A 27,960-nucleotide genomic window follows, 5' to 3' on the forward strand; every position below is an offset into this window, starting at 1 on the left:
GGAAGTTTCACCTTGTCGGTATTTGGGTATTGATGATGTTAAATACCCAGGAGGGTCAGGTACATTTGACCTCTTCCTCCCTCCCGAACGATTATAGCGTCTGTCTTTAGGTTTTTTTTTGGTTTTTTTTTTTAAAGCTTTGGGCTTTAAAGTATAACATCATACTCAGGTCCATTTCAGGGCTCAGTCCATGCATGGACGAACAAGAAGTTTTTTTTTTTCTTCATTTAATTTTTTTTTCATATATATATTTTTTTGTATTTTCATATATATATATATTTTTTTTTGTATTTTTCTCCTTTTTCTCGATTGAGAGAATGCTACTACTACTTGTAGTAACACAAACACACACACAGAAAAGAAAGTAATTATAATTATTATTATTCAATACTTGAATAATAATTCAAAAGAGAAAAAAATATTAAAAAATAAAAATGAAAATAAAAAAATAATGTTTAAAAAAGAAAATAATAATTATATAAAAATAAAAAGAAACAAGGACTAAGTGTCTAGTGCATAGTGGCCAGCTTGTGTTACATTTCTTAAATATATGTTAAAAGGGGAGAGGTATTTAGGACCATTTACATCATGTACGTGATATCTGTCGAGATCACACATTAAGTCATTTTTATGCCAATTCTTATTGAAATATTTTAGAGAATTATGCAAGAGTCTTTCAGCTATTGTATCTATGTTTGCATACTTGTGCATGAATGTGGTTGAGGTGCTACGTGGTACTTTATATGCTGAAGTTAGTACAGAATTTTGTATACGTTGAAGTTTCTGTACATGTGTGGGTGCTATGTTAATCCAGGCAGGTGATGCATATTCTATTGTTGGTCTAATGTACGTTTTGTAGATTTTAAGTATGTTGTCTGGTGATGTTCCTTGGATTTTACCTGAAAGACTTCTTGCATAGTTTGCTCTTTTCCAGATTCGTATCAGTACATTTTTAATATGTGGTAGCCACGTTAATTTTGAGTCATAGGTTAGACCTAGAAATTTAGCAGAAGTAGCAGTCAGTAAAAGTGATCCATTCATATAGAGTTTTGGTGGATCTTTTTTCAGCTTATTCAGTCTGCTGAATACTATGACTTGGGTTTTTGGAATATTAATTTTGATTCTGTATTTCTGGCAGTATTCTTCGATGTTATTTAGGACTGGTTGTAGGTTCGTTGCTGCTATTGACGGAGTGGGGGCACTTTTCCAGACTGATGCTTTGGAAACAAGAGTTTAGTCTAATTTGTTGAATTTTCGCGCGAAGCTGTCCGAGTGCCACCTGCGCTAGATGTTTCTAATATTTAAGTAAGGAATCTAGAATAGAGGGACAGTTAGTCAATACTGCCCGCCGCCAACTCTTCAGATACTCTTTGCCAATGAATAATGGAAATGACTGTCACATTATAACGGTCAAGATGTAAGTTCGGCCAGGGTATTTGATTCTACAACTCATAGATTGTGAGCCTAACGTCCTAAATGCCTAAGTCTAAAAACCGTGAAATTTTTAGCCTGATGTTAATCTAAAATAAACATAAAAATAAAAACAACCGCACGTTTCACAAATTTTATTTATTTACTTATTTGTCTAGATCAAGCTCAAAGTTACACAACAGAGTATCGAAATTTGATTGGTGGCAGTTCGTACCTTTGTACCACTTGAGGGCTTTATTTGTTTATCTTAATTTTGCAATAATGGCGTTCAACCTAATACTGAACATTTCAAGTATTAGATATGATATTTATGTAGTTTTGTTTCTTCTGCATTCACGTCTAATAATTTAGATTTTATAAATGTGGCCGTGTAATGAATACCTGATTTTCTGGAAGATAAGTATATTAACCCTATATTATGTTTGTTTAAGTTTATTAACCCTATATTATGATTGTTTAAGTATATTAACCCTATATTACGTTTGTTTAAGTATATTAACCCTATATTATGATTGTTTAAGTATATTAACCCTATATTACGTTTGTTTAAGTATATTAACCCTATATTATGATTGTTTAAGTATATTAACCCTATATTGTGATTGTTTTATGCAATTAATACTTTTTAACATATTGTAAATCAGATTATATGTAACAATTGAAAACTGTCAGAAACCGAATAAACAAATATATTTGAATAACACTATGTAACACAAATTTTGTTCCTGGATAGTATGTGTTATTTCTTAACTGCTTATATTGCAAAAGTACAGAAAATGGCCATTATTCCCTACAAACTTTGCTTTTGTGACCCGGATAATGAAATTTAGAAATTAACCTATTTTATATGTAAAAAGGGCAAATTTGCACATTTTCATTTACATGAGGTCTGAATAAAACAACATATGAATCAAGATTTACATTTATTTATACTAAAGTTATACAAAAATGAACAAAAATGTTTAGAAGCGAGTAGTTTTTCGAGATTTGTGACTGTAATGTAAATCACTTTCACGTATCAGCCCCCAAATACAGTCTCCCATCATGTTTTCGTTATACGCTCCCAGGTGACAAAAGCAAAGTTTGAAGAGGAAAATAGGCTGTTTTTTTTTTCCATTTATTTTAGGCATAAGCAATTGGGAAATAACACTTTCTGTCCAGAAACAAAAAAAAGTAAAAATTTTGTTACTTAGTGTAATTCATCATCCTTACAGAACATATTACTTGAACTAAGGATTCTTTTATCTTGAATTAATTTCATAGCTAACAACGATGTGAGTGACAAGACACAAGGATCGCCCACTGAAAGTATCGATTTATAATAAGTCGTTATAACACCACACTCTAAATTACAGTAAGCGTACCATATTCTACTGACCACACCACATTACACATTAGCGACCATATCATATTGTACTTTACACTGACCACACCATATTCAACATTACAGTGACCACACCATACTGTACGTTACACTGACCACACCATATTACATATTAGAGTGACCATATCATATTGCATTGTACACTGACCACATCATATTACACATTAGAGCGACCATACACATATTGCACTTTACACTGACCACACCATATTACACATTAGAGCGACCATACACATATTGCACTTTACACTGACCACACCATATTACACATTAGAGTGGCCATACCATATTCGACATTTCAGTGATCATACCATATTGTATTTTACATTGACCGCACCATACTACACATTAGAGTGACTATACGATATTCAACATTACAGTGACCACACCATATTCAACATTACAGTGACCACACCATATTCAACATTACAGTGCCCACACCATACTGTACGTTACACTGACCACACCATATTACATATTAGAGTGACCATATCATATTGCATTGTACACTGACCACATCATATTCAACATTAGAGTAACCACGTCATATTGTACTTTACACTGACCACACCATATTACACATTAGAGCGACCATACACATATTGCACTTTACACTGACCACACCATATTACACATTAGAGTGGCCATACCATATTCGACATTTCAGTGATCATACCATATTGTATTTTACATTGACCGCACCATACTACACATTAGAGTGACTATACGATATTCAACATTACAGTGACCACACCATACTGTACTTTACACTGACCACGCCATATTACACATTACAGTGGACACACCATATTAAACATGCTTCATAGACTCTTTCTCCGTGAAAAAGAGCAAACTTTGTTTTGAAAAGCTAAGTAAAGAACGTCTAATTTTAACATTGTTTTTAACCTATGAAAGGTATAAAGAAAACCCTTGATCTGAAAATGTAAGTTTCAATAAAAATATATTTTATTGTTGTCTTAATTAACACTTTACTAGCTCGTTTACCAAATTTTCACGCGTGTCGTTTAAATGGTGAACTACTTTATAAGGTTCTATCACGATACGACGGTATTTACTTTTTTCAAATCTGGCTAAAGTCTTGAATCTGCAGTTTGAATGCCACCCTATTTTTATTTTATTTTCAAGCACATTATTCTACTATACTAAAAGTGCAAAACACAAAATATATTTTCTTTTTTGGCACAATGAAAGGTAAAATATTTAATATTACTTAAAGCCTACTTTTCTGTAACACAGTTACCATCATTAGGCCTAACATGGTAAGGTGTTGGGTTCTTTAAACAAATAGTTTCAGATGCTTAGTTGAAAAGGAAGAGTTAGATCTGTATATTTAACCATTCAAATTATGTAAAATGAAAATGGGATTTTGCATATGGAATGGACAAGAAATAAACCATAAACTATCAGAGAATAACGTTGAAATACTTGTTGGAAAAATAAAAACAACATAAACCTGCCATACGGGTTTCAGACGATATAACACTTTGTGGTTGTTCAACTCTCACTTCTACTTTGTTCAGAGCACACGTTTCACACACCAATTACACAGGATAAAATATTTTAGTACTTACCTTGTACTTACCATCTGATTGAAATACTCAAGAATATAATGGAATATCACGGCAGAAGGCACGAAAAAGAAACTTCTGTGATTGGCCTCAAGAGCCATCACTACAAACGTTATGAATAAAATATACGTTTTGAAAGAAAAAAAAATTCGTTGATTAGTTCAGCTATTATAATATATTATAGATTAATCAAGAAATACAATTTTGATGTCAAAAGTACGTTAAGAAATTATCGTTGCTTATTTACTGAAACGTGTAATAATTTAACAGCGTTTTTAGAGTAAATATTAGTGCTAAAAAGAGCACTATGTTATTTCAACACAAAGCAGTACTATATTCGATTTGAGCGTTGGTGAATTATTATAGCAGAAATGCATAAACTCATCTTGTAATAACGAACACAAATAATGATTTTAAATTAAACTAATCCTTGTCAGCTTTAAAAACTAAAATATTATGGATGAGTCTGTTTGACCTTTCCAGACAAATGTTATTGACGTTGTTAGATTCTGTGGAAAAGAATTAGGGAACTATTGAAGTTTAAATAATACAAATTATATTGTTAATGATCTCTAAGCAACAAAGAGCTAAGAAATTTAACTGGATGTTTTACTATATGGATATACGTATATTGTACAGTTGGCTGGATGTTTTACTACGTGAGTATAAGTGTATTGTGTAGCTGACTTGATGTTTTACTATATGGATACAGGTGTATCGTACAGTTGATTGGATGTTTTACTAGATGGATATAGGTGTATTGGTAGTTGGCTGGATGTTTTACTCTATGGATATAAGTGTGTTATGTAGCTGGATGGGTGTTTTACTATATCGATATAAGTATTTTACAGTTGACTAGATGATTTTTTCTATATGGACATAGGTGTATTGTACAGGTGACAGGATGTTTTACTATATGAATATAAGTGTATTGTGTAGCTGCCTTGATGTTTTTCTATACTGATATATAGTTGGCTGGATGTTTTACTGACATGGATATAAGTGTATTGTGTAGTTGGCTGGATGTTTTACTGACATGAATATAAGTGTATTGTGTAGTTGGCTGAATGTTTTACTGACATGGATATAAGTGTATTGTGTAGTTGACTGGATGTTTTACTGACATGGATATAAGTGTATTGTGTAGTTGACTGGATGTTTTACTGACATGGATATAAGTGTATTGTGTAGTTGGCTGGATGTTTTACTGACATGGATATAAGTGTATTGTGTAGCTGGCTGGATGTTTTAGTATGTGGATATAAGTGTACTCTACAGTTGATTGGATGTTTTACTATATAGATGTAAGTGTATTGTATAATTTCCTGAATGTTGTACTATATATGTATAATTATTTTGTACATTTTACTGAACGTTTTAAAATGTTGGTAGTAATGTATTGTACACATTCAGTGATGTCGAGAAAACCCACTTGTAGAGAAATATATATGCAAAAACGGCTCGTTTGGGTTGAGAAAATATTTTACGTAGAAGAGCGAACAACGTTTCGACCTTCTTCGGTCATCGTCAGGTTCACAAAAGTGAATGTTCCATTATTATTAATTACTTCCTGCCAACGATTCTGAAGCTTCTGACTGCCACTTCTATATCATTCTTAGGGTTTGGCGAAAAAGAATGTAGAGAGGGTAGTTTGACATCTTCATGTGTTCCAAGCTCTTTTCCATTAAGACAGTTCTGCAAAATTCAAAATAGATGATAGTCAGATGGAGCAAAGTCTGAAGAATAAGGAAGATGTGGGAGTTTTTCCCAGTCTAGCTCTTCAATCTTTACAGATGTGGTTCTTGCTGTATGGGACCGTGCATCATCCTGGTGTAACACAATACCTTTATGATTGATCAAAGCAGGCCTCTTTTCTTTCAGTGCAACATTCAAGCGCTCTAACTGCTGACAATAGAAGTCTGATGTAATCGTTACATTGAGTGACAGCAACTCAAAGTGGACCACACCAACAATATCGCACTAAATGCTTAGCAAGACTTTTCTAGGGTGGTCGTCTATTTTGGGCTGTGCTTTAGCCAGTGTACCTGCACTGAGCCATTATCTGCGGCGCTTAACATTTTTATAAAATATCTATTTTTCATCTCCAGTCACTAACCTGTCTAAAAAAAGTTCTACGTTCGCGAGTGTGCGGAGAAGTGCATGTGTCCACGCTTTCTCTAAGGTTGGCTTCTGTCAAATCATGGGGGACCCATTTTCCAAGTTTTGAGACCTTCCTAAGCTGTTGCAGATGACAGTGAACTGTTGAATGGGTTGAATTAAACTTCTATACTAGTTTTTCAACTGTTAAAGCACAATCTTCATCACGTGCAGCCAGCAGCAAGTCATCATTAAACTCAACAGGATGACCTGAACGTGGCGGTCATCATTAAACTCAACAGGGTGACCTGAACGTGGCGCATTACTTAAGCTGTAGTCACCTGATCTGAACTTCTGAAACCAAGTTCGACGTTTTCTTTCATTGAGAGACTCCGCACCATAAACATCTTGAATGTTTCAGGTAGTTTCTACTGCACTATTACCTTTTTTAAACTCATAAAACACTATATGTCTAATGTTTTTCTCAGACACATTCATCTTCATAAGGGTTTATTTGATTAATGATCTGAAAAAGTGGAGTTGGGTTAGTTTTTTATTTGTCTGAACATTTTTATACACGTCCTACTATATACTTTAGTCATTAAAGACTTCTACAAAGACAGAAATAATGATGCACTTTCTGTGTTAAATTTTCGGACATTACTTATGGGATGACCTGATATAATTGGCTGCTTTACTCTTGACAAAATAATATGCTATGGAGGTGTATTTCACGACAATGTCGCTCATAGTGTATACTTAGATGTTGGTGTGACAACCGAACTACACTATTTAGCATCTTATGAAATATTTTACACTATATGAACGAGTTAGGGCACTGTGTTTGTTTGTATGTTCTGTAATAATATAATTATGTACTCTAAAATACGTATAACATTAGGTGTTTTATAGTGTATGGAATGTATATTCTCTACTGTATAAAACTGGTATGGCATGTATTACGTAGCGTATATATATGAGGTATTATGTATTCTTTGCTGTGTAAATGAGTTATAAAAAGTATTCTGTATTGCATGAGTTAGTTATGACGTGTATTCTGTACTATATAAGCTATGCAAGATATGTATTCTGTATTGTATACGCCATGCAAGATATGTCTTCTGTATTGTATAAACCATGCAAGATATGTGTTCTGTACTATATAAACCATGCAAGATATGTATTCTGTACAATATAAGCCATGCAAGACGTGTATTCTATGCTGTATAAAGTGTATCATATAACACTCCCAGTTTGCGCTCGGGTTATATGATTTTTATTTCATTCATATAACATTAAATTAGTGTTTAGTAACCCTTGTCTTACCTTCATCTTTAAACTCTATTTGACAGACGAAATATTTTTCCAAGGAGCAGTGTACCTGGAGAATGATTGAACTAGACATGCCTAATGAAACGCAGCTTTCAGTTCCTAACAACCTAATATTTGGTTTAATCCCAGAGTTTGGATCAATCCAGAACTCTTCATCCTTCAGTTCTGATTTTTTTGCCAGCGATTCTAGAAACTGTTGCGTGTTGCTATTCGAAACTCTGGCTACAACAGCACCATCTACATCACAAAATTCAGAAGCCTTTTCGTACACTGCACGAACAGGAATTATTCTGAAGCACTCAAATTCGTAACCGTAGTAACCTGGTGGGCAAGCTGGAAACAGTAAACAACGATAACAGATATTTGAATTAAAAAGTCTTCCAGAACATAGATTTGAAACAATTGTGACCAGAATATTTCCAATATTAAAAGCTAGTCTTACGTTTCTCTAAGAAAAACAAACTTAGAACATTTCATCATTGTAACATTGATATTTGAACGATTTAGAACACAACGATTATATTAAAACATAACACAGGCTATTTACAATGTTTTTCAAATGTCTGTTATTTGAATAAAGAAAATAAGTAAACACTTACTAAATACATAATTCATCAACTAACCAATAATTTGTGTTCTTAAAATGGCTGGTATGGGTATTAGAGCTTTAATTAAAATAAAGTACAGAAAAACGTTTCAGACGACCTAAGAAGGTCGAAATGTTGTTCTGTACTACATTTTAATTAAAATTCTACTACTAATACCAGCCGTCTTGAGAATACATTTTAACTTCAAGTGGGTTTCTCGTCATAAAAAAGCGTAGTTAGTGTTACAAGATTCATCTCTGATCACACCAACAGTGAGGCTTTACCTCGTTTCTGACAGAAGTAACGACTGTTAGTGTTACAAGATTCATCTCTGATCACACCAACAGTGAGGCTTTACCTCGTTTCTGACAGAAGTAAGGACAGTTAGTGTTACAAAATTCATCTCTGATCACACCAACAGTGAGGCTTTACCTCGTTTCTGACAGAAGTAAGGACAGTTAGTGTTACAAGATTTATCTCTGATCACACCAACAGTGAGTTCTTACTTGGTTTCTGACAGAAGTAAGGAGAGTTAATATTAGAATATCCATTTCTGATCACACCAACAGTGAGGTTTTACCTGGTTTCTGACAGAAGTAAGGACCGTTAGTGTTACAAGATTCATCTCTGATCACACCAACAGTGAGGTTTTACCGGGATTCTGGCAGAAAAAAGGATAGTTAGTGTTAGAATATCCATTTCTGACCACTCCAACAGTGAGTTCTCACCTGGTTTCTGACAAGAAAAGGACAGTTAGTATTAGAATATCCATCTCTGACCACACCAACAGTGAGTTCTTACTTGGTTTCTGACAGAAGTAAGAGACTGTTAGTGTTACAAGATTCATCTCTGATCACACCAACAGTGAGGCTTTACCTCGTTTCTGACAGGAGTAAGGACAGTTAGTGTTACAAGATTCATCTCTGATCACACCAACAGTGAGGCTTTACCTCGTTTCTGACAGAAGTAAGGACAGTTAGTGTTACAAGATTCATCTCTGATCACACCAACAGTGAGTTCTTACTTGGTTTCTGACAGAAGTAAGGACAGTTAATATTAGAATATCCATTTCTGATCACACCAACAGTGAGGTTTTACCTGGTTTCTGACAGAAGTAACGACTGTTAGTGTTACAAGATTCATCTCTGATCACACCAACAGTGAGTTCTTACTTGGTTTCTGACAGAAGTAAGGACTGTTAGTGTTACAAGATTCATCTCTGATCACACCAACAGTGAAGTTTTATCTGGTTTCTGACAGAAGTAAGGACCGTTAGTGTTACAAGATTCAGCTCTGATCACACCAACAGTGAGTTCTTACCTGGTTTCTGACAAGAAAAGGGTAGTTAATGTTAGAATATCCATCTCTGATCACACCAACAGTGAGTTCTTACCGGGATTCTGACAGAAAAAAGTATAGTTAGTGTTAGAATATCCATTTCTGACCACTCCAACAGTGAGTTCTCACCTGGTTTCTGACAAGAAAAGGACAGTTAGTATTAGAATATCCATCTCTGACCACACCAACAGTGAGTTCTTACTTGGTTTCTGACAGAAGTAAGAGACTGTTAGTGTTACAAGATTCATCTCTGATCACACCAACAGTGAGGCTTTACCTCGTTTCTGACAGAAGTAAGGACAGTTAGTGTTACAAGATTCATCTCTGATCACACTAACAGTGAGGCTTTACCTCGTTTCTGACAGAAGTAAGGACAGTTAGTGTTACAAGATTCATCTCTGATCACACCAACAGTGAGTTCTTACTTGGTTTCTGACAGAAGTAAGGACCGTTAGTGTTACAAGATTCATCTCTGATCACACCAACAGTGAGTTCTTACCTGGTTTCTGACAAGAAAAGGGTAGTTAATGTTAGAATATCCATCTCTGATCACACCAACAGTGATGTTTTACCGGGATTCTGGCAGAAAAAAGGATAGTTAGTGTTAGAATATCCATCTCTGATCACACCAACAGTGAGTTCTTACCGGGATTCTGACAGAAAAAAGTATAGTTAGTGTTAGAATATCCATTTCTGACCACTCCAACAGTGAGGCTTTACCTCGTTTCTGACAGAAGTAAGGACAGTTAGTGTTACAAGATTCATCTCTGATCACACCAACAGTGAGTTCTTACTTGGTTTCTGACAGAAGTAAGGACAGTTAGTATTAGAATATCCATCTCTGACCACACCAACAGTGAGTTCTTACTTGGTTTCTGACAGAAGTAAGGACTGTTAGTGTTACAAGATTCATCTCTGACCACACGAACAGTGAGTTCTTACTTGGTTTCTGACAGAAGGACTGTTAGTGTTACAAGATTCATCTCTGATCACACCAACAGTGAGGTTTTACCTGGTTTCTGACAGAAGTAAGGACTGTTAGTGTTACAAGATTCATCTTTGATCACACCAACAGTGAGGTTTTACCTGGTTTCTGACAAGAAAAGAGTAATTAGTGTTAGAATATCCATCTCTGATCACACCAACAGTGAAGGTTTACCGGGATTCTGACAGAAAAAAGGATAATTGGTGTTACAAGATTCATCTCTGATCACACCAACAGTGAGTTCTTACTTGGTTTCTGACAGAAGTAAGGACTGTTAGTGTTACAAGATTCATCTCTGATCACACTAACAGTGAGAAATTTATATGCAAAAACGGCTCGTTTGGGTTGAGAAAATATTTTACATAGAAGAGCGAACAACGTTTCGACCTTCGTCGGTCATCGTCAGGTTCACAAAAATAGTTAGTATTAGAATATCTATCCCTGATCACACCAACAGTGAGGTTTTACCTGGTTTCTGACAAGAAAAGAGTAGTTAGTGCTAGAATATCCATCTCTGATCACACCAACAGTGAAGGTTTACCGGGATTCTGACAGAAGAAAAGACAGTTAGTATTATAATATCCATCTTTGACCACACCAACAGTGAGTTTTTATCTGGTTTCTGACAAAAAAGGGTAGTTAGTGTTAGAATATCCATCTCTGATCACACCAACAGTGAGGTTTTACCGGAATTCTGACAGAAAAAAGGATAGTTACTGTTAGAATATCCATCTCTGACCACACCAACAGTGAGTTCTTACCTGGTTTCTGACAAAAAAGGGTAGTTAGTGTTAGAATATCCATCTCTGATCACACCAACAGTGAGGGTTTACCGGAATTCTGACAGTAAAAAGGATAATTGATGTTAGAATATCCATCCCTGATCACACCAACAGTGAGGTTTTACCTGGTTTCTGACAAGAAAAGAGTAGTTAGTGCTAGAATATCCATCTCTGATCACACCAACAGTGAAGGTTTACCGGGATTCTGACAGAAGAAAAGACAGTTAGTATTATAATATCCATCTTTGACCACACCAACAGTGAGTTTTTATCTGGTTTCTGACAAGAAAAGGGTAGTTAATGTTAGAATATCCATCTCTGATCACACCAACAGTGATGTTTTACCGGGATTCTGACAGAAAATAGGATAGTTAGTGTTAGAATATTTATCTCTGACCTCACCAACAGTGAGTTCTTACCTCTTTTCTGACAGAAGAAAGGGTAGCTAGTATTACAAGATTCAGTTCTTATCACTGCTCCGTCATTTTCTAGATTTAGAGTTCCACATCTATTTTCTTGCTCGTTCGTTGGTTCACCATCATCCCACATGGGGTCGCTGTAATACATTTGTGATCCATCGCTTCGGTTCCAAACATTGTTTTCACCATCCCACTTCAATCCGACAAAGAACGTTTTCTTACCACTGTTTCCTACAAGGTTACTGAGGAAGGCCATCTGTCGGTGATGATGAAGAGATACAAGTAAACTGTTGTTTGTTTTACAAACATCTCCTGCTACATCTGCTACATGCTCATCAGTGAAGAATTGGTAACAGAAACCTTCATACAAGTAAAATGCGTCAGGACAAGCAGGGACCCAAGAAGCTAAAATCAAAGTGAACAAAGAAGGAAAGTAAGGAATTACCGACACGTGTCTATATTTTTAAATGAAACGCTGTAATTACTAAGTCATATCACTTGTTTATTGGGTAAACTTTCTATATTAGTGGGTTTTAATGAAAGTATTACGGAATAAACAGATAAATTATGATATTTTTCCTGCATGTTGAAACATTAAAAAAAGTAAAATTCAGTGTTTCTTTGTCTTTTTTATGAAAAAAACATTTACAAATCGGTGTGTTCCCGTGGTGAACACAAAAAACAGATTCTCATTTCTTATACTTACCATTGTCCAACAGGGGGACACAAGAAGTACCACAGAAAACAGGTAAATAATTACCCACAATAAACGATTGATTCTCTTCGTGACAAAGTATGTTTCAAAGGTCAAGTTTTGTTACAAGAGGATAAAAAAAAAACACCTCTCTATAAAGGTGAAGATTAGTTAAAGGATTATGGATATACAATATTGTGGTGGCTTATTTTAGAGACTTAGTTTAACCTAACATTGGTGTGTCTTATGTTCACGAGGTCTTAGTTTAACCTAACATTGGTGTGTCTTATGTTCACGAAATCTTAGTTTAACCTACCATTTGTGTGTATTCTCTTAATGTCTTCACATAAGAACTGATGCTTGTAACTACATACGTCACTAACTAGACTGCGTGATCCGTCATACCACAATCCTGCACAAGCTTCTCTTGTGGGATTGTTTGGATCTCCAGGGTACCAGAGTTCCTGAGCAATTAACGATCCATCACGATGTTTCCACTCCTGAACTCCGTTCACTGAAAATCTACGAGTACCAGTCCACACGGTGTAAACTCCTCCAATAGAATCAAACATAGTGTCCAGGAACTGTTGTTGTTCAGTGTCACGCACTATAGCTAGACCTTCAGATTCACTTTCACATTTAGCTTCTGCCTCACTGTAAATCTGTGATACTCTGTAATACTTGAAGCACTTCTCTTTATACAGAAAATAGTCTTTTCGGCAATCTGAAAATGAAGATGTAACAATCACTATCTGATGGAGAGCTTTAATAAGATCCACTGCATATTTTAAGACTTCCAGTGTACAACTACTAACTCAATGTTCATCTTTATATATTTTGTCAATGATTATTTCATTTGGTGTCTTTTAATCTTCTAACATTCTGCTTTGTACCCTTAGTCAGTTAAAGTTCTATTTAGTGTCGTTCAGTAGGTTAGTATTCTCTTAGTGTCTTTAAGTCAGCTACTGTTTTACTTAGTGTCTTTAAGTCAGCTAGTGTTTTACTTAGTGTCTTTAAGTCAACTAGTGTTCTACTTAGTGTCTTTAAGTCAGCTAGTGTTCTACTTAGTGTCTTTAAATCAGCTAGTGGTCTACTTAGTGTCTTTTATTTAGTTAGTATTCTACTTAGTGTCTTTAAGTCAGCTAGTGTTTTACATAGTGTCTTTAAGTCAGGTAGTGTTCTACTTAGTGTCTTTAAGTCAGCTAGTGTTTTACTTAGTGTCTTTAAGTCAGCTAGTGGTCTACTTAGTATCTTTTATTTAGTTAGTATTCTACTTAATGTCTTTAAGTCAGCTAGTGTTCTGCTTAGTGTCTTTAAGTCAGCTAGTGTTTTACTTAATGTCTTTAAGTCAAGTAGTGTTTTACTTAGTGTCTTTAAGTCAGCTAGTGTTCTGCTTAGTGTCTTTAAGTCAGCTAGTGTTTTACTTAGTGTCTTTAAGTCAGCTAGTGTTCTGCTTAGTGTCTTTAAGTCAGCTAGTGTTCTACTTAGTGTCTTTAAGTCAGCTAGTGTTCTGCTTAGTGTCTTTAAGTCAGCTAGTGGTCTATTTAGTGTATTTTACACAGCTAGTGTTCTATTTAGTGTACTTTACACAGCTAGTGTTCTATTTAGTGTATTTTACACAGATAGTGTTCTATTTAGTGTACTTTACACAGCTAGTGTTCTATTTAGTGTATTTTACACGGCTAGTGTTCTACTTGGTGTACTTTACACAGCTAGTGGTCTATTTAGTGTACTTTACACAGGTAGTGTTCTATTTAGTGTATTTTACACAGCTAGTGTTCTATTTAGTGTACTTTACACAGCTAGTGTTCTATTTAGTGTATTTTACACGGCTAGTGTTCTACTTAGTGTACTTTACACAGCTAGTGGTCTATTTAGTGTACTTTATACAGCTAGTGTTCTATTTAGTGTATTTTACACAGCTAGTGGTCTATTTAGTGTACTTTACACAGCTAGTGTTCTATTTAGTGTATTTTACACAGCTAGTGTTCTACGTAGTGTCTCTAAGTTACTTGGTATTCTACTTCGTGTCCATTTTCTATTTAGTGTTTGTCTCATTGCTATAGATTAACTTGAATATCATTTTCCTGTCTTCTGACTGTACTCAAACTTAGACCATGTTTTCGTGTCTTACGACATTAGATAAATAAAACTTCACTGTCTCATTGTTATAGATTATGTAAAATGATACGTTCCTGTCTTCTGACTGCAGACAAATTTAGACGATACTTTCATGTCCTAACACCTTAGATAAATACAGCTTTACTGTCTCATTGTTATGGATAAAGTGAAAACAAATACTTTCCGATCTGATGACAAATGGATGGAAATGTGGACGAACAGTCACACAGATCCAGCTTGTAATAAGAAGATTTTCGCAAACATCCACACGTTTTATTTTCTGAGTCCGGGGTAACGTTAACTAGTAACCAAGGAAGGCTACTCGTGTTCAGGACTGTCTCTTTCTCTGAGCGCCACGAGACGCTATCAGGGTCAAAATACATCGCTGTCCATAGAGTTTCCAAGGTGTTGTTCCTCTGAAGGAGCAGATCACGAATGTTCCTCCAGTGATCAACGGAGAGAAGCTTCAGCAAGGAACCGTTCTCTTTGAGACATTGCTGTTCGGCGTAGGACTTGTTCGTGGATTGTTCCAGAATAGTGATACAAATATCGTGGTTACATATCCACCCTGTTGAATACATAACACAAAGAACTGTTTAAACATCCACATTGTTGAATACATAACACAGAGAACTGTTTAAACATCCACCTTGTTGAATACATAACACAGATAACTGGTTAAACATCCACCCTGTTGAATACATAACACAGATAACTGGTTAAACATTCACCCTGTTGAATACATAACACAGATAACTGGTTAAACATTCACCCTGATGAATACATAACACAGAGAACTGGTTAAACATCCACTCTGTTGAATACATAACACAGAGAACTGGTTAAACATTCACCCTGTTGAATACATAACACAGATAACTGGTTAAACATTCACCCTGATGAATACATAACACAGAGAACTGGTTAAACATCCACCCTGTTGAATACATAACGCAGAGAACTATTTAAACATCCACCCTGTTGAATGCATAACACAGAGAACTGGTTAAACATTCACCCTGATGAATACATAACACAGATAACTGTTTAAACATTCACCCTGATGAATACATAACGCAGAGAACTATTTAAACATCCACCCTGTTGAATGCATAACACAGAGAACTGGTTAAACATTCACCCTGATGAATACATAACACAGATAACTGTTTAAACATTCACCCTGATGAATACATAACGCAGAGAACTATTTAAACATCCACCCTGATGAATACATAACACAGAATATTTAACGTTCGGTCGTATTGAGAAACCTATAAAATCTTCTGTATATGAAGGTTATATGAGAATAATAAGTTTAACACACCAATAATAAACAATTACATTTGTAAAACTCGGAGCTTACCTTGAGCTGGATGAGAAAGAAGTGTTAACCATAGTAAGAAGAAGATTACTTGGAAAGCTTGAGACATGCTTGAAGAATCTGGAAAAGATAAAACAGAGATTTACAAAACAGATGAAAACATCTTCTTGTTTTGTTTCAGTTAGCAGACTGACAACCATTAGGAATAAACTGTCGGATGTAGTTTATGAAGCTTTGCAACACTGTGAATTGCTGTTTTATAATGATAAGTATTTTAATCTGAACAATTGTGAGTTTCAAATTCTACTGCTCTGATTAACAATTTAAAAGTCTATATTTACTTTATTGGAAAACAAACAAACTCTAACTGTAATATGGGTAAAACATACGTAAAATATTTTATATTCTCTAAGAACAGATGCAAATACTAAAAAAATAATGATAATTTATAACAGTGTGTGTTTTCTTATAGCAAAACCTTTTTGCCTTTGTAAGTCCGAAGATATACCGCTGTACTAGTAGGAGGCAATTTACAATAGTATCAACCAAAATAGCCCCTCAGCCGTGTGATGAAGTTCTAAATTATATTTTATATGTATGTGAATGTCTCATTGAGCAAACCTTTTGAACATGCTTATGCGTGATTCAAAAAACATCGAAGACAGCGCATACAAAGAGTAAACATTATCAAAATACCATTTGAACATTGTCTAGGTAAACATATCTTGTAGTTTTGTCGTAAAAATATTCTATGTTAATTTGATTTTATAGGCGTTGTAACATAAAGGAAATATCTTACTACCTGTTGAACAAATAACAGATACTATTGTACAGAGTTGCTATGGTTGGTGTTTAGTATATATAAATAACATATACTATTGTGCAGGGTGGCTATTGTTGATGTTTAGTATATATAAATAACATATACTGTTGTGTAGTGTCGTTATTGTTGGTGTTTAGTATATGTAGATAACAGATGCTGTTGTGTAAAGTGGTTACCGTTGATGTTTGGAATATATAAATAACAGATACTGTTGTACAGGGTTGTTATTGTTGGTGTTTAGTATATATAAATAACAGATGCTGTTGTGTAGAAGTGGTATTAGTGCATACCTTTATCAGTATAGAGTTTTTATTGTTGACTTACTTGTTAGTGCATACCTGATCTGGGTAGAGTTTTTATTCTTGATTTACTAGCTAGTACATACCTATAGTTGTTTATATTTTGTATTATTGATTTAATGTCTATTACATAGGTGTATCTGTGTATAGTTTCTATTGTTAGTTTACTACATAGTATATACCTGTATATACATATTGTTCTGTCGTGTTTGCTATTTAGTTTTTATATTTGTGTTCGATTTCTCTTCCTAGAATTATGCATTCTAGTCTTTTCAGTGTTTCTCCTTTGTTATCAATGTTTCTGATATCCTGTGCTTTACTCTGTAATCCTTATTTGTATATTTATATCCTTTTTATGTCGTTTTCTTTCGTGAAAACCAAGTGATACTTATAGTGCGCTGTTTAAAATGTTTTGCTTAACAAATGGATACAATATAGAAATAGTATTATTTCTCTATATAGTAATTAATAATGACTGACAAGGATTATTTACTGTTGCTATGGGCGTGGGCTTCAATCCTGTGTTGTACAGAAACGAAACTTTCTGGTTGCCGAGCAACCCGGAAACAAGTCAATCATTCACGGTTGGGCTTGTCAGAGGGTCTTGGTTTGTTGCTGATATATTGTCTTTTATTTCCTTAGCTTTCATGTTTGCATTTTGCTCTTTTTATATAGAGTGTTTCTTTAATTACATTCTTCTGTTAATTGTATATATGGTCTTTTAATTCGGCATAGAATATTTCCAATTTAAAAACAAAACAAAAAACTTATCTGCTAATCAAGTACAATCAACAGCAAATAAAGTACCTGCTAGTTAAGTGTTAAGTATCGTAAAACTAGAAAAATAATGTAACTCCTAGTTAAGTGTTAAATTGCCTAAAACAAAACAAAAAACGTACCTGCTAGTCAAGTCTTAAATATCGTAAAAAAAAATATGTACCTCCTAGTTAAGTGTTAAGTATCGTAAAAATAAACAAATAATGTACTACTTAGTTAAGTGTTAAGTATCGTAAAACAACAAATAAATTATTTGATAGTTAAGTGATAAGTATCGTAAAACAAAACAAAAAATGTACCTACTAGTTAAGTGTGAAGTATCGTAAAAAAACAAATAAAATACATGCTAGTGAAGTGTTAAGTATCGTAAAACAACAAATAAAGTACCTGCTAGTTAAGTGTTAAGTATCACAAAACAACAAAAAAGTACCTGCTAGTTAAGTGTTAAGTATCGCAAAACAACAAAAAAGTACCTGCTAGTTAAGTGTTAAATGTGGTAAAAGAACAAATAAAATACCTGCCAGTTAAGTGTTTAGTATCGAAAAACTAACAAAAAATGTGCCAGATGGTTAAGCGTTAGTATCGTAAAACAAAATAAAAGATGTACCTGCTAATTAAGTGTTAAAGATCGTAAAACAACAAATAAATTACCAGCCAGTTAAATTTTAAGTATCGCAAGAAGGTACCTACTAGTTAAGTGTTAAGTATCGTACAACAAAATATAAAATACATGCTAGTCAACTGTTAAGTATCATAAAACTAAAAAAAATGGACCTGATAGTAAAGTGTTAAGTATCGTAAAACAACAAATAAAGTACCTGCTAGTTAACTGTTAAGTACCGTAAAATTAAAAAATGTTCCTTCTAGTTAAGTGATAAGTATCGTAAAACAAATAAAGTACCTGCTAGTTAAGTATTAAGTAACAGAAAACGACAACTAAAGTACCTGCTATTCAATTGTTAAGTATTGTAAAATTAACAAAAAATGTACTTGGTAGTCACATGTTAAGTGTCATAAAACTAAACAGAAAATGTACGTGCTAAACAAGTGTTAAGTATAGTAAAACTAAACAAAAAATGTAAGTGCTAAACAAGTGTTAAGTATAGCAAAACTAAACAAAAAATGTACGTGCTAAACAAGTGTTAAGTATAGTAAAACTAAACAAAAATGTACGTGCTAAACAAGTGTTAAGTATTGTAAAACTAAACAAAAAATGTACGTGCTAAACAAGTGTTAAGTATAGTAAAACTAAACAAAAAATGTACGTGCTAAACAAGTGTTAAGTATAGTAAAACTAAACAAAAATGTACGTGCTAAACAAGTGTTAAGTATTGTAAAACTAAACAAAAATGTACGTGCTAAACAAGTGTTAAGTATAGTAAAACTAAACAAAAATGTACGTGCTAAACAAGTGTTAAGTATAGTAAAACTAAACAAAAAATGTACGTGCTAAACAAGTGTTAAGTATAGTAAAACTAAACAAAAAATGTACATGCTAAACAAGTGTTAAGTATTGTAAAACTAAACTAAAACGTACATGCTAGTCAAGTGTTAAGTATCGTAACACAACACCAAAACGTACCTGCTAGTTAAGGGCTAAGTATCGTTATCGTGACAAATTGTACAGAATATTGTTAAATTTAAGGAAGGGTGGGAAGTTATCGTAACAATCTTTACGGTATGTTGTTAATGTTAGTGAAGAGTGGGAAGTTATCGTAACAATCTTTACGGTATGTTGTTAATGTTAGTGAAGTTATCGTAACAATCTTTACGCTATGTTGTTAATGTTAGTGAAGTTATCGTAACAATCTATACGGTATGTTGTTAATGTTAGTGAAGGGTGAAAAGTTATCGTAGCAATCTTTACGGTATGTTGTTAATGTTAGTGAAGTTATCGTAACAATCTATACGGTATGTTGTTAATGTTAGATAAGTTATCGTAACAATCTATACGGTATGTTGTTAATGTTAGTGAAGTTATGGTAACAATCTATACGATATGTTGTTAATGTTAGTGAAGTTATCGTAACAATCTATACGGTATGTTGTTAATGTTAGTGAAGTTATGGTAACAATCTATACGATATGTTGTTAATGTTAGTGAAGTTATGGTAACAATCTATACGGTATGTTGTTAATGGAAGTGAAGTTATCGTAACAGTCTATACGGTATGTTGTTAATGTTAGTGAAGAGTGGGAAGTTATCGTAACAATCTATACGGTATGTTGTTAATGTTAGATAAGTTATCGTAACAATCTTTATGGTATGTTGTTAATGTTAGTGAAGGGTGGGAAGTTATCGTAACAATCTTTACGGTATGTTGTTAATGTTAGTGAAGGGTGGGATGTTATCGTAACAATCTATACGGTATGTTGTTAATGTTAGTGAAGTGTGGGAAGCTATCGTAACAATCTATACGGTATGTTGTTAATGTTAGTGAAGGGTGGGAAGTTATCGTAACAATCTTTCCGGTATGTTGTTAATGTTAGTGAAGGGTGGGATGCTATTGTAACAATCTATACGGTATGTTGTTAATGTTAGTGAAGGGTGGGAAGCTATCGTAACAATCTATACGGTATGTTGTTAATGTTAGTGAAGGGTGGGAAGTTATCGTAACAATCTTTCCGGTATGTTGTTAATGTTAGTGAAGGGTGAGATGCTATCGTAACAATCTATACGGTATGTTGTTAATGTTAGTGAAGGGTGGGAAGCTATCGTAACAATCTATACGGTATGTTGTTAATGTTAGTGAAGTTATCGTAACAATCTTTACGGTATGTTGTTAATGTTAGTGGAGTTATCGTAACAATCTTTACGGTATGTTGTTAATGTTAGTGAAGGGTGGGATGCTATCGTAACAATCTATACGGTATGTTGTTAATGTTAGTGAAGTTATCGTAACAATCTTTACGGTATGTTGTTAATGTTAGTGAAGTTATCGTAACAATCTTTACGGTATGTTGTTAATGTTAGTGAAGTTATCGTAACAATCTATACGGTATGTTGTTAATGTTAGTGAAGTTATCGTAACAATCTTTACGGTATGTTGTTAATGTTAGTGAAGGGTGGGATGCTATCGTAACAATCTATACGATATGTTGTTAATGTTAGTGAAGTTATCGTAACAATCTATACGGTATGTTGTTAATGTTAGTGAAGTTATCGTAACAATCTATACGGTATGTTGTTAATGTTAGTGAAGCTATCGTAACAATCTTTACGGTATGTTGTTAATGTTAGTGAAGGGTGGGATGCTATCGTAACAATCTATACGGTATGTTGTTAATGTTAGTGAAGTTATCGTAACAATCTTTACGGTATGTTGTTAATGTTAGTGAAGTTATCGTAACAATCTTTACGGTATGTTGTTAATGTTAGTGAAGTTATGGTGACAGTTTTTAAAGTATGTTGTTAAAGATAAGGAAAAGTGAGAAGTTAATGTGACAATATAACTGAACATTCTTAAAGTGAAAGAAGTGTGGGAACTTATCCCAGCAATACATAAATTATAATCTTAAAGTTAACATATGGTGAAGACTTAGCGTGATAATTTATACAATACATTCTTAGACTTAGGGAAGATAATAATGAGAATCTATTTGGTATATTGCTATACAATACATTCTTAGACTTAGGGAAGATAATAATGAGAATCTATTTGGTATATTGCTATACAATACATTCTTAGACTTAGGGAAGAGAATAATGAGAATCTATTTGGTATATTGCTATACAATACATTCTTAGACTTAAGGAACAGAATAATGAGAATCTATTTGGTATATTGCTATACAATACATTCTTAGACTTAGGGAAGATAATAATGAGAATCTATTTGGTATATTGCTATACAATACATTCTTAGACTTAAGGAACAGAATAATGAGAATCTATTTGGTATATTGCTATACAATACATTCTTAGACTTAAGGAACAGAATAATGAGAATCTATTTGGTATATTGCTATACAATACATTCTTAGACTTAGGGAAGATAATAATGAGAATCTATTTGGTATATTGCTATACAATACATTCTTAGACTTAAGGAACAGAATAATGAGAATCTATTTGGTATATTGCTATACAATACATTCTTAGACTTAAGGAACAGAATAATGAGAATCTATTTGGTATATTGCTATACAATACATTCTTAGACTTAAGGAACAGAATAATGAGAATCTATTTGGTATATTGCTATAAAATACATTCTTAGACTTAGGAAGATAATAATGAGAATCTATTTGGTATATTGCTATACAATACATTCTTAGACTTAAGGAACAGAATAATGAGAATCTATTTGGTATATTGCTATACAATACATTCTTAGACTTAAGGAACAGAATAATGAGAATCTATTTGGTATATTGCTATACAATACATTCTTAGACTTAAGGAACAGAATAATGAGAATCTATTTGGTATATTGCTATACAATACATTCTTAGACTTAAGGAACAGAATAATGAGAATCTATTTGGTATATTGCTATACAATACATTCTTAGACTTAGGGAAGATAATAATGAGAATCTATTTGGTATATTGCTATACAATACATTCTTAGACTTAAGGAACAGAATAATGAGAATCTATTTGGTATATTGCTATACAATACATTCTTAGACTTAAGGAACAGAATAATGAGAATCTATTTGGTATATTGCTATACAATACATTCTTAGACTTAGGGAAGATAATAATGAGAATCTATTTGGTAAATTGCTATACAATACATTCTTAGACTTAGGGAAGAGAATAATGAGAATCTATTTGGTATATTGCTATACAATACATTCTTAGACTTAAGGAAGAGAATAATGAGAATCTATTTGGTATATTGCTATACAATACATTCTTAGACTTAAGGAAGAGAATAATGAGAATCTATTTGGTATATTGCTATACAATACATTCTTAGACTTAGGGAAGATAATAATGAGAATCTATTTGGTATATTGCTATACAATACATTCTTAGACTTAGGGAAGATAATAATGAGAATCTATTTGGTATATTGCTATACAATACATTCTTAGACTTAAGGAACAGAATAATGAGAATCTATTTGGTATATTGCTAAAGTTAAGGAAGGGTTGGTACCAACCGTGACGATAAGTACGATACATTGTTACTGTTAATTAAGAGGGGAAGTTGTCGTGACAATTTATACGATATATTGTTACTGTTAATTAAGAGGGGAAGTTATCTTGAGAATCTATACGATACATTGTTACTGTTAATTAAGAGGGGAAGTTATCGTGACAATCTATACCATACATTGTTACTGTTAATTAAGAGGGGAAGTTGTCGTGACAATTTATACGATATATAGTTACTGTTAATTAAGAGGGGAAGTTATCGTGACAATCTTTACGATACATTGTTACTGTTAATTAAGAGGGGAAGTTATTGTGACAATCTATACGATACATTGTTACTGTTAATTAAAAGGGGAATTTATAGTGACAATCTATAAGATATATTGTTACTGTTAATTTAGAGGAGGAAGTTATCGTGACAATCTATACGATACATTGTTACTGTTAATAAAGAGAAGGAAGTTATCGTGACAATCTATACGATACATTGTTACTGTTAATAAAGAGGAGGAAGTTATCGTGACAATCTATACGATACATTGTTACTGTTAATTAAGAGAAGAAGTTATCGTGATAATCTATACGATACATTGTTACTGTTAATAAAGAGGAGGAAGTTATCGTGACAATCTATACGATACATTGTTACTGTTAATTAAGAGAAGAAGTTTTCGTGACAATCTATACGATACATTGTTACTGTTAATAAAGAGGAGGAAGTTATCGTGATAATCTATACGATACATTGTTCTATTAATAAAGAGGAGGAAATTATGGTGACAATCTATACGATACATTGTTCTATTAATAAAGAGGAGGAAGTTATGGTGACAATCTATACGATACATTGTTACTGTTAATAAAGAGGAGGAAGTTATCGTGACAATCTATACGATACATTGTTACTGTTAATTAAGAGAAGAAGTTATCGTGATAATCTATACGATACATTGTTACTGTTAATAAAGAGGAGGAAGTTATCGTGACAATCTATACGATACATTGTTACTGTTAATTAAGAGAAGAAGTTATCGTGACAATCTATACGATACATTGTTACTGTTAATTAAGAGAAGTTATCGTGATAATCTATACGATACATTGTTCTATTGATTAAGAGGGGAAGTTATCGTGACAATCTATACGATACATTGTTACTGTTAATTAAGAGGGGAAGTTGTCGTGACAATTTATACGATACATTGTTACTGTTAATTAAGAGGAGGAAGTTATCGTGACAATCTATACGATACATTGTTCTATTAATTAAGAGGGGATGTTATCGTGACAATCTATACGATACATTGTTATTGTTCATTAAGAGGAGGAAGTTATCGTGACAATCCGTACGATACATTGTTACTGTTAATAAAGAGGAGGAAGTTATCGTGACAATCTGTACGATACATTGTTACTGTTAAATAAGAGGAGGAAGTTATCGTGACAATCTATACGATACATTGTTCTATTAATAAAGAGGAGGAAGTTATCGTGACAATCTATACGATACATTGTTACTGTTAATTAAGAGGGGAAGTTATCATGACAATCTATACGATACATTGTTACTGTTAAATAAGAGGGGAAGTTATCGTGACAATCTATACGATACATTGTTACTGTTAATTAAGAGGGGAATTTATCGTGACAATCTATACGATACATTGTTACTGTTAATTAAGAGGGGAAGTTGTCGTGACAATTTATACGATATATTGTTACTGTTAATTAAGAGGGGAAGTTATCTTGAGAATCTATACGATACATTGTTACTGTTAATTAAGAGGGGAAGTTATCGTGACAATCTATACCATACATTGTTACTGTTAATTAAGAGGGGAAGTTGTCGTGACAATTTATACGATATATAGTTACTGTTAATTAAGAGGGGAAGTTATCGTGACAATCTATACGATACATTGTTACTGTTAATTAAAAGGGGAATTTATAGTGACAATCTATAAGATATATTGTTACTGTTAATTAAGAGGAGGAAGTTATCGTAACAACCTATACGGTATATTGTTACAGTTATGGAAGACTAGACTTATTGTGACGATATACACGGTATATTGTTAAAGTTGAGGTACGGTTTCGACGTATCGTAACAGTCTACAGGGTATGTTCTTAAAGTTAACGAAGAGCTGGAACTGATCATGGCAATCTATACGTGACAAGCTATAGGTGTATTCTTAATGTAAAGGAAGGGTGGGAACTTAATGTGAAAATCTATATGCTATATTCTTAAAGTTAATGACGATTGGGAACTTATGGTGACAAACTATATGGTATATTGTTAAGGTAAGGAAGGATGGAGACTTATGGTGACAATCTTTACAGTATATTGTTAAGGTAAGGAAGGATGGAGACTTATGGTGACAATCTTTACGGTATATTGTTAAGGTAAGGAAGTATGGAGACTTATGGTGACAATCTTTACGGTATATTGTTAAGGTAAGGAAGGATGGGTACTTATGGTGACAATCTTTACGGTATATTGTTAAGGTAAGGAAGGATGGAGACTTATGGTGACAATCTTTACGGTATATTGTTAAGGTAAGGAAGGATGGAGACTTATGGTGACAATCTTTACGGTATATTGTTAAGGTAAGGAAGGATGGAGACTTATGGTGACAATCTTTACGGTATATTGTTAAGGTAAGGAAGGATGGAGACTTATGGTGACAATCTTTACGGTATATTGTTAAGGTAAGGAAGGATGGGTACTTATGGTGACAATCTTTACGGTATATTGTTAAGGTAAGGAAGGATGGAGACTTATGGTGACAATCTTTACGGTATATTGTTAAGGTAAGGAAGGATGGGTACTTACGGTGACAATCTTTACGGTATATTGTTAAGGTAAGGAAGGATGGGTACTTACGGTGACAATCTTTACGGTATATTGTTAAGGTAAGGAAGGATGGAGACTTATGGTGACAATCTTTACGGTATATTGTTAAGGTAAGGAAGGATGGAGACTTATGGTGACAATCTTTACGGTATATTGTTAAGGTAGGGAAGGATGGAGACTTATGTAGACAATCTTTACGGTATATTGTTAAGGTAAGGAAGGATGGAGACTTATGGTGACAATCTTTACGGTATATTGTTAAGGTAAGGAAGGATGGAGACTTATGGTGACAATCTTTACGGTATATTGTTAAGGTAAGGAAGGATGGAGACTTATGGTGACAATCTTTACGGTATATTGTTAAGGTAAGGAAGGATGGGTACTTACGGTGACAATCTTTACGGTATATTGTTAAGGTAAGGAAGGATGGGTACTTACGGTGACAATCTTTACGGTATATTGTTAAGGTAAGGAAGGATGGGTACTTACGGTGACAATCTTTACGGTATATTGTTAAGGTAAGGAAGGATGGGTACTTACGGTGACAATCTTTACGGTATATTGTTAAGGTAAGGAAGGATGGAGACTTATGGTGACAATCTTTACGGTATGTTGTTAAGGTAAGGAAGGATGGGTACTTACGGTGACAATCTTTACGGTATATTGTTAAGGTAAGGAAGGATGGGTACTTACGGTGACAATCTTTACGGTATGTTGTTAAGGTAAGGAAGGATGGGTACTTACGGTGACAATCTTTACGGTATATTGTTAAGGTAAGGAAGGATGGGGTCTTATGGTGACAATCTTTACGGTATATTGTTAAGGTAAGGAAGGATGGGGTCTTATGGTGACAATCTTTACGGTATACTGTCACTTGTGGTGACAGTCTATATGATTTATTAGGTCATTGTGAAATCTGGCCGTAAAGGGATTGATATAAATTATTATTGATTAAAAGAAACTGGGATTTGAAAGAGTTATTGTTGAATTAAGAGCAAGGAATCTTGGAAATCATTGTGTTTTATTTTGATACGTTTAATATAATTTTAAGTTTATTTTCTAAATTTTAACTCTGGTTCATAAAATGACAGTTTGTTTTCTTATTTTTAAAAACATTATTTGATATCTTAAGTAAATGTACGTGATTTGTAAAAAGGATGATAGTAAAAATCACGGATGTTAAATAATAATACAATTTTATTTATTTGTAAGATATTTGGAAACTTGTAGATATTAATGTAATAAAGTTGGATCTGGAAGGAAAGATTCGTAAAAAATACTTTTACAAGAATGTCAACATACAAAAGGGAATTGGCTGAAAGTTAGAAGAAACATCAGTATCTCAATATTTACATGATACGAACTTAACAGACATGTGAAATAACACTCAGAAATTCACTTGAAAATATTAACTTCACAGAAAATAATCATATGAGAAGACATCAAGGTCTTTATATTATAACACAAAACAATACGAAGTACATTAAGGACTTGATGCTATAACACAAATCAACACAAAACACATTAAGGACTTGATGTTATAACACAAATCAACACGAAGTACATTAAGGGCTTGATGTTATAACATATATCAACACGAAGTACATTAAGGACTTGATGTTATAACACAAAACAACACGAAGTACATTAAGGACGTGACGTTATAACACAAAACAACACAAAACACATTAAGGACTTGATGTTATAACAAAAAACACTTACCACTTTTAACGACCTAGTTTTCTATTGCTTTAGTTCTCATCTAAGTCTTTTTTTGGTCTGATCAAATTGTCTCGTGCTTGAGTTTTGTGTCGCGAGCTGTTGTCACGTAGAATTGGCAGAACAATGGGCGGAGCGTAGGAGGGGCGAGACTAAGAGGTAAAGGTTTCACCTGACATGGATAGAAGCAGTTTGGTCACTAGTTTGTTCAAGTTGAGAGAGAAATAACTTAATTAAGTTACACTTATATTCTTGTCACACATTAAAAAAACAACAGTTCAACTGACCTGTGGAGAA

The 27,960-nt window shown here is 33.5% G+C and overlaps 2 protein-coding genes across 2 annotated transcripts; both read right to left on the minus strand.

The window, feature by feature from the left end:
- Positions 1-500: 500 nt before the first annotated feature.
- Positions 501-14,367, minus strand: LOC143228676 (C-type mannose receptor 2-like). Its single transcript, XM_076459935.1, has 3 exons — positions 12,955-14,367; positions 11,945-12,349; positions 501-8,166 (listed from the first exon to the last, which is right to left on the minus strand). Exons 1-3 carry the CDS (start codon positions 13,208-13,210, stop codon positions 7,802-7,804), a joined length of 1,026 nt encoding a protein of 341 aa, XP_076316050.1. The 5' UTR covers positions 13,211-14,367; the 3' UTR covers positions 501-7,801.
- Positions 14,362-27,773, minus strand: LOC143228677 (uncharacterized). Its single transcript, XM_076459936.1, has 3 exons — positions 27,667-27,773; positions 16,126-16,203; positions 14,362-15,327 (listed from the first exon to the last, which is right to left on the minus strand). Exons 2-3 carry the CDS (start codon positions 16,190-16,192, stop codon positions 14,915-14,917), a joined length of 480 nt encoding a protein of 159 aa, XP_076316051.1. The 5' UTR covers positions 16,193-16,203; positions 27,667-27,773; the 3' UTR covers positions 14,362-14,914.
- Between the last annotated feature and the right edge of the window lie 187 nt (positions 27,774-27,960).

Source organism: Tachypleus tridentatus, chromosome 10, assembly GCF_004210375.1.
Source record: "Tachypleus tridentatus isolate NWPU-2018 chromosome 10, ASM421037v1, whole genome shotgun sequence".
Classification (NCBI taxonomy): Eukaryota; Metazoa; Arthropoda; class Merostomata; order Xiphosura; family Limulidae; genus Tachypleus; species Tachypleus tridentatus.

What these genes read in the sequence shown, in the direction of transcription:
- LOC143228676 (XM_076459935.1), bottom strand. Translation starts at nt 13,210, where the DNA reads ATGTTTGATTCTATTGGAGGAGTTTACACCGTGTGGACTGGTACTCGT. An exon ending in TAAGAGAATACACACAAATG is followed by an intron (nt 12,350 to 12,954) that starts GTAGGTTAAACT and finishes CTTTGATTTTAG; the next exon opens with CTTCTTGGGTCCCTGCTTGT. An exon ending in TTTCTTCTGTCAGAAAAGAG is followed by an intron (nt 8,167 to 11,944) that starts GTAAGAACTCAC and finishes TACTGTTTCCAG; the next exon opens with CTTGCCCACCAGGTTACTAC.
- LOC143228677 (XM_076459936.1), bottom strand. Translation starts at nt 16,192, where the DNA reads ATGTCTCAAGCTTTCCAAGTAATCTTCTTCTTACTATGGTTAACACTT. An exon ending in TCTTTCTCATCCAGCTCAAG is followed by an intron (nt 15,328 to 16,125) that starts GTAAGCTCCGAG and finishes TGTATTCAACAG; the next exon opens with GGTGGATATGTAACCACGAT.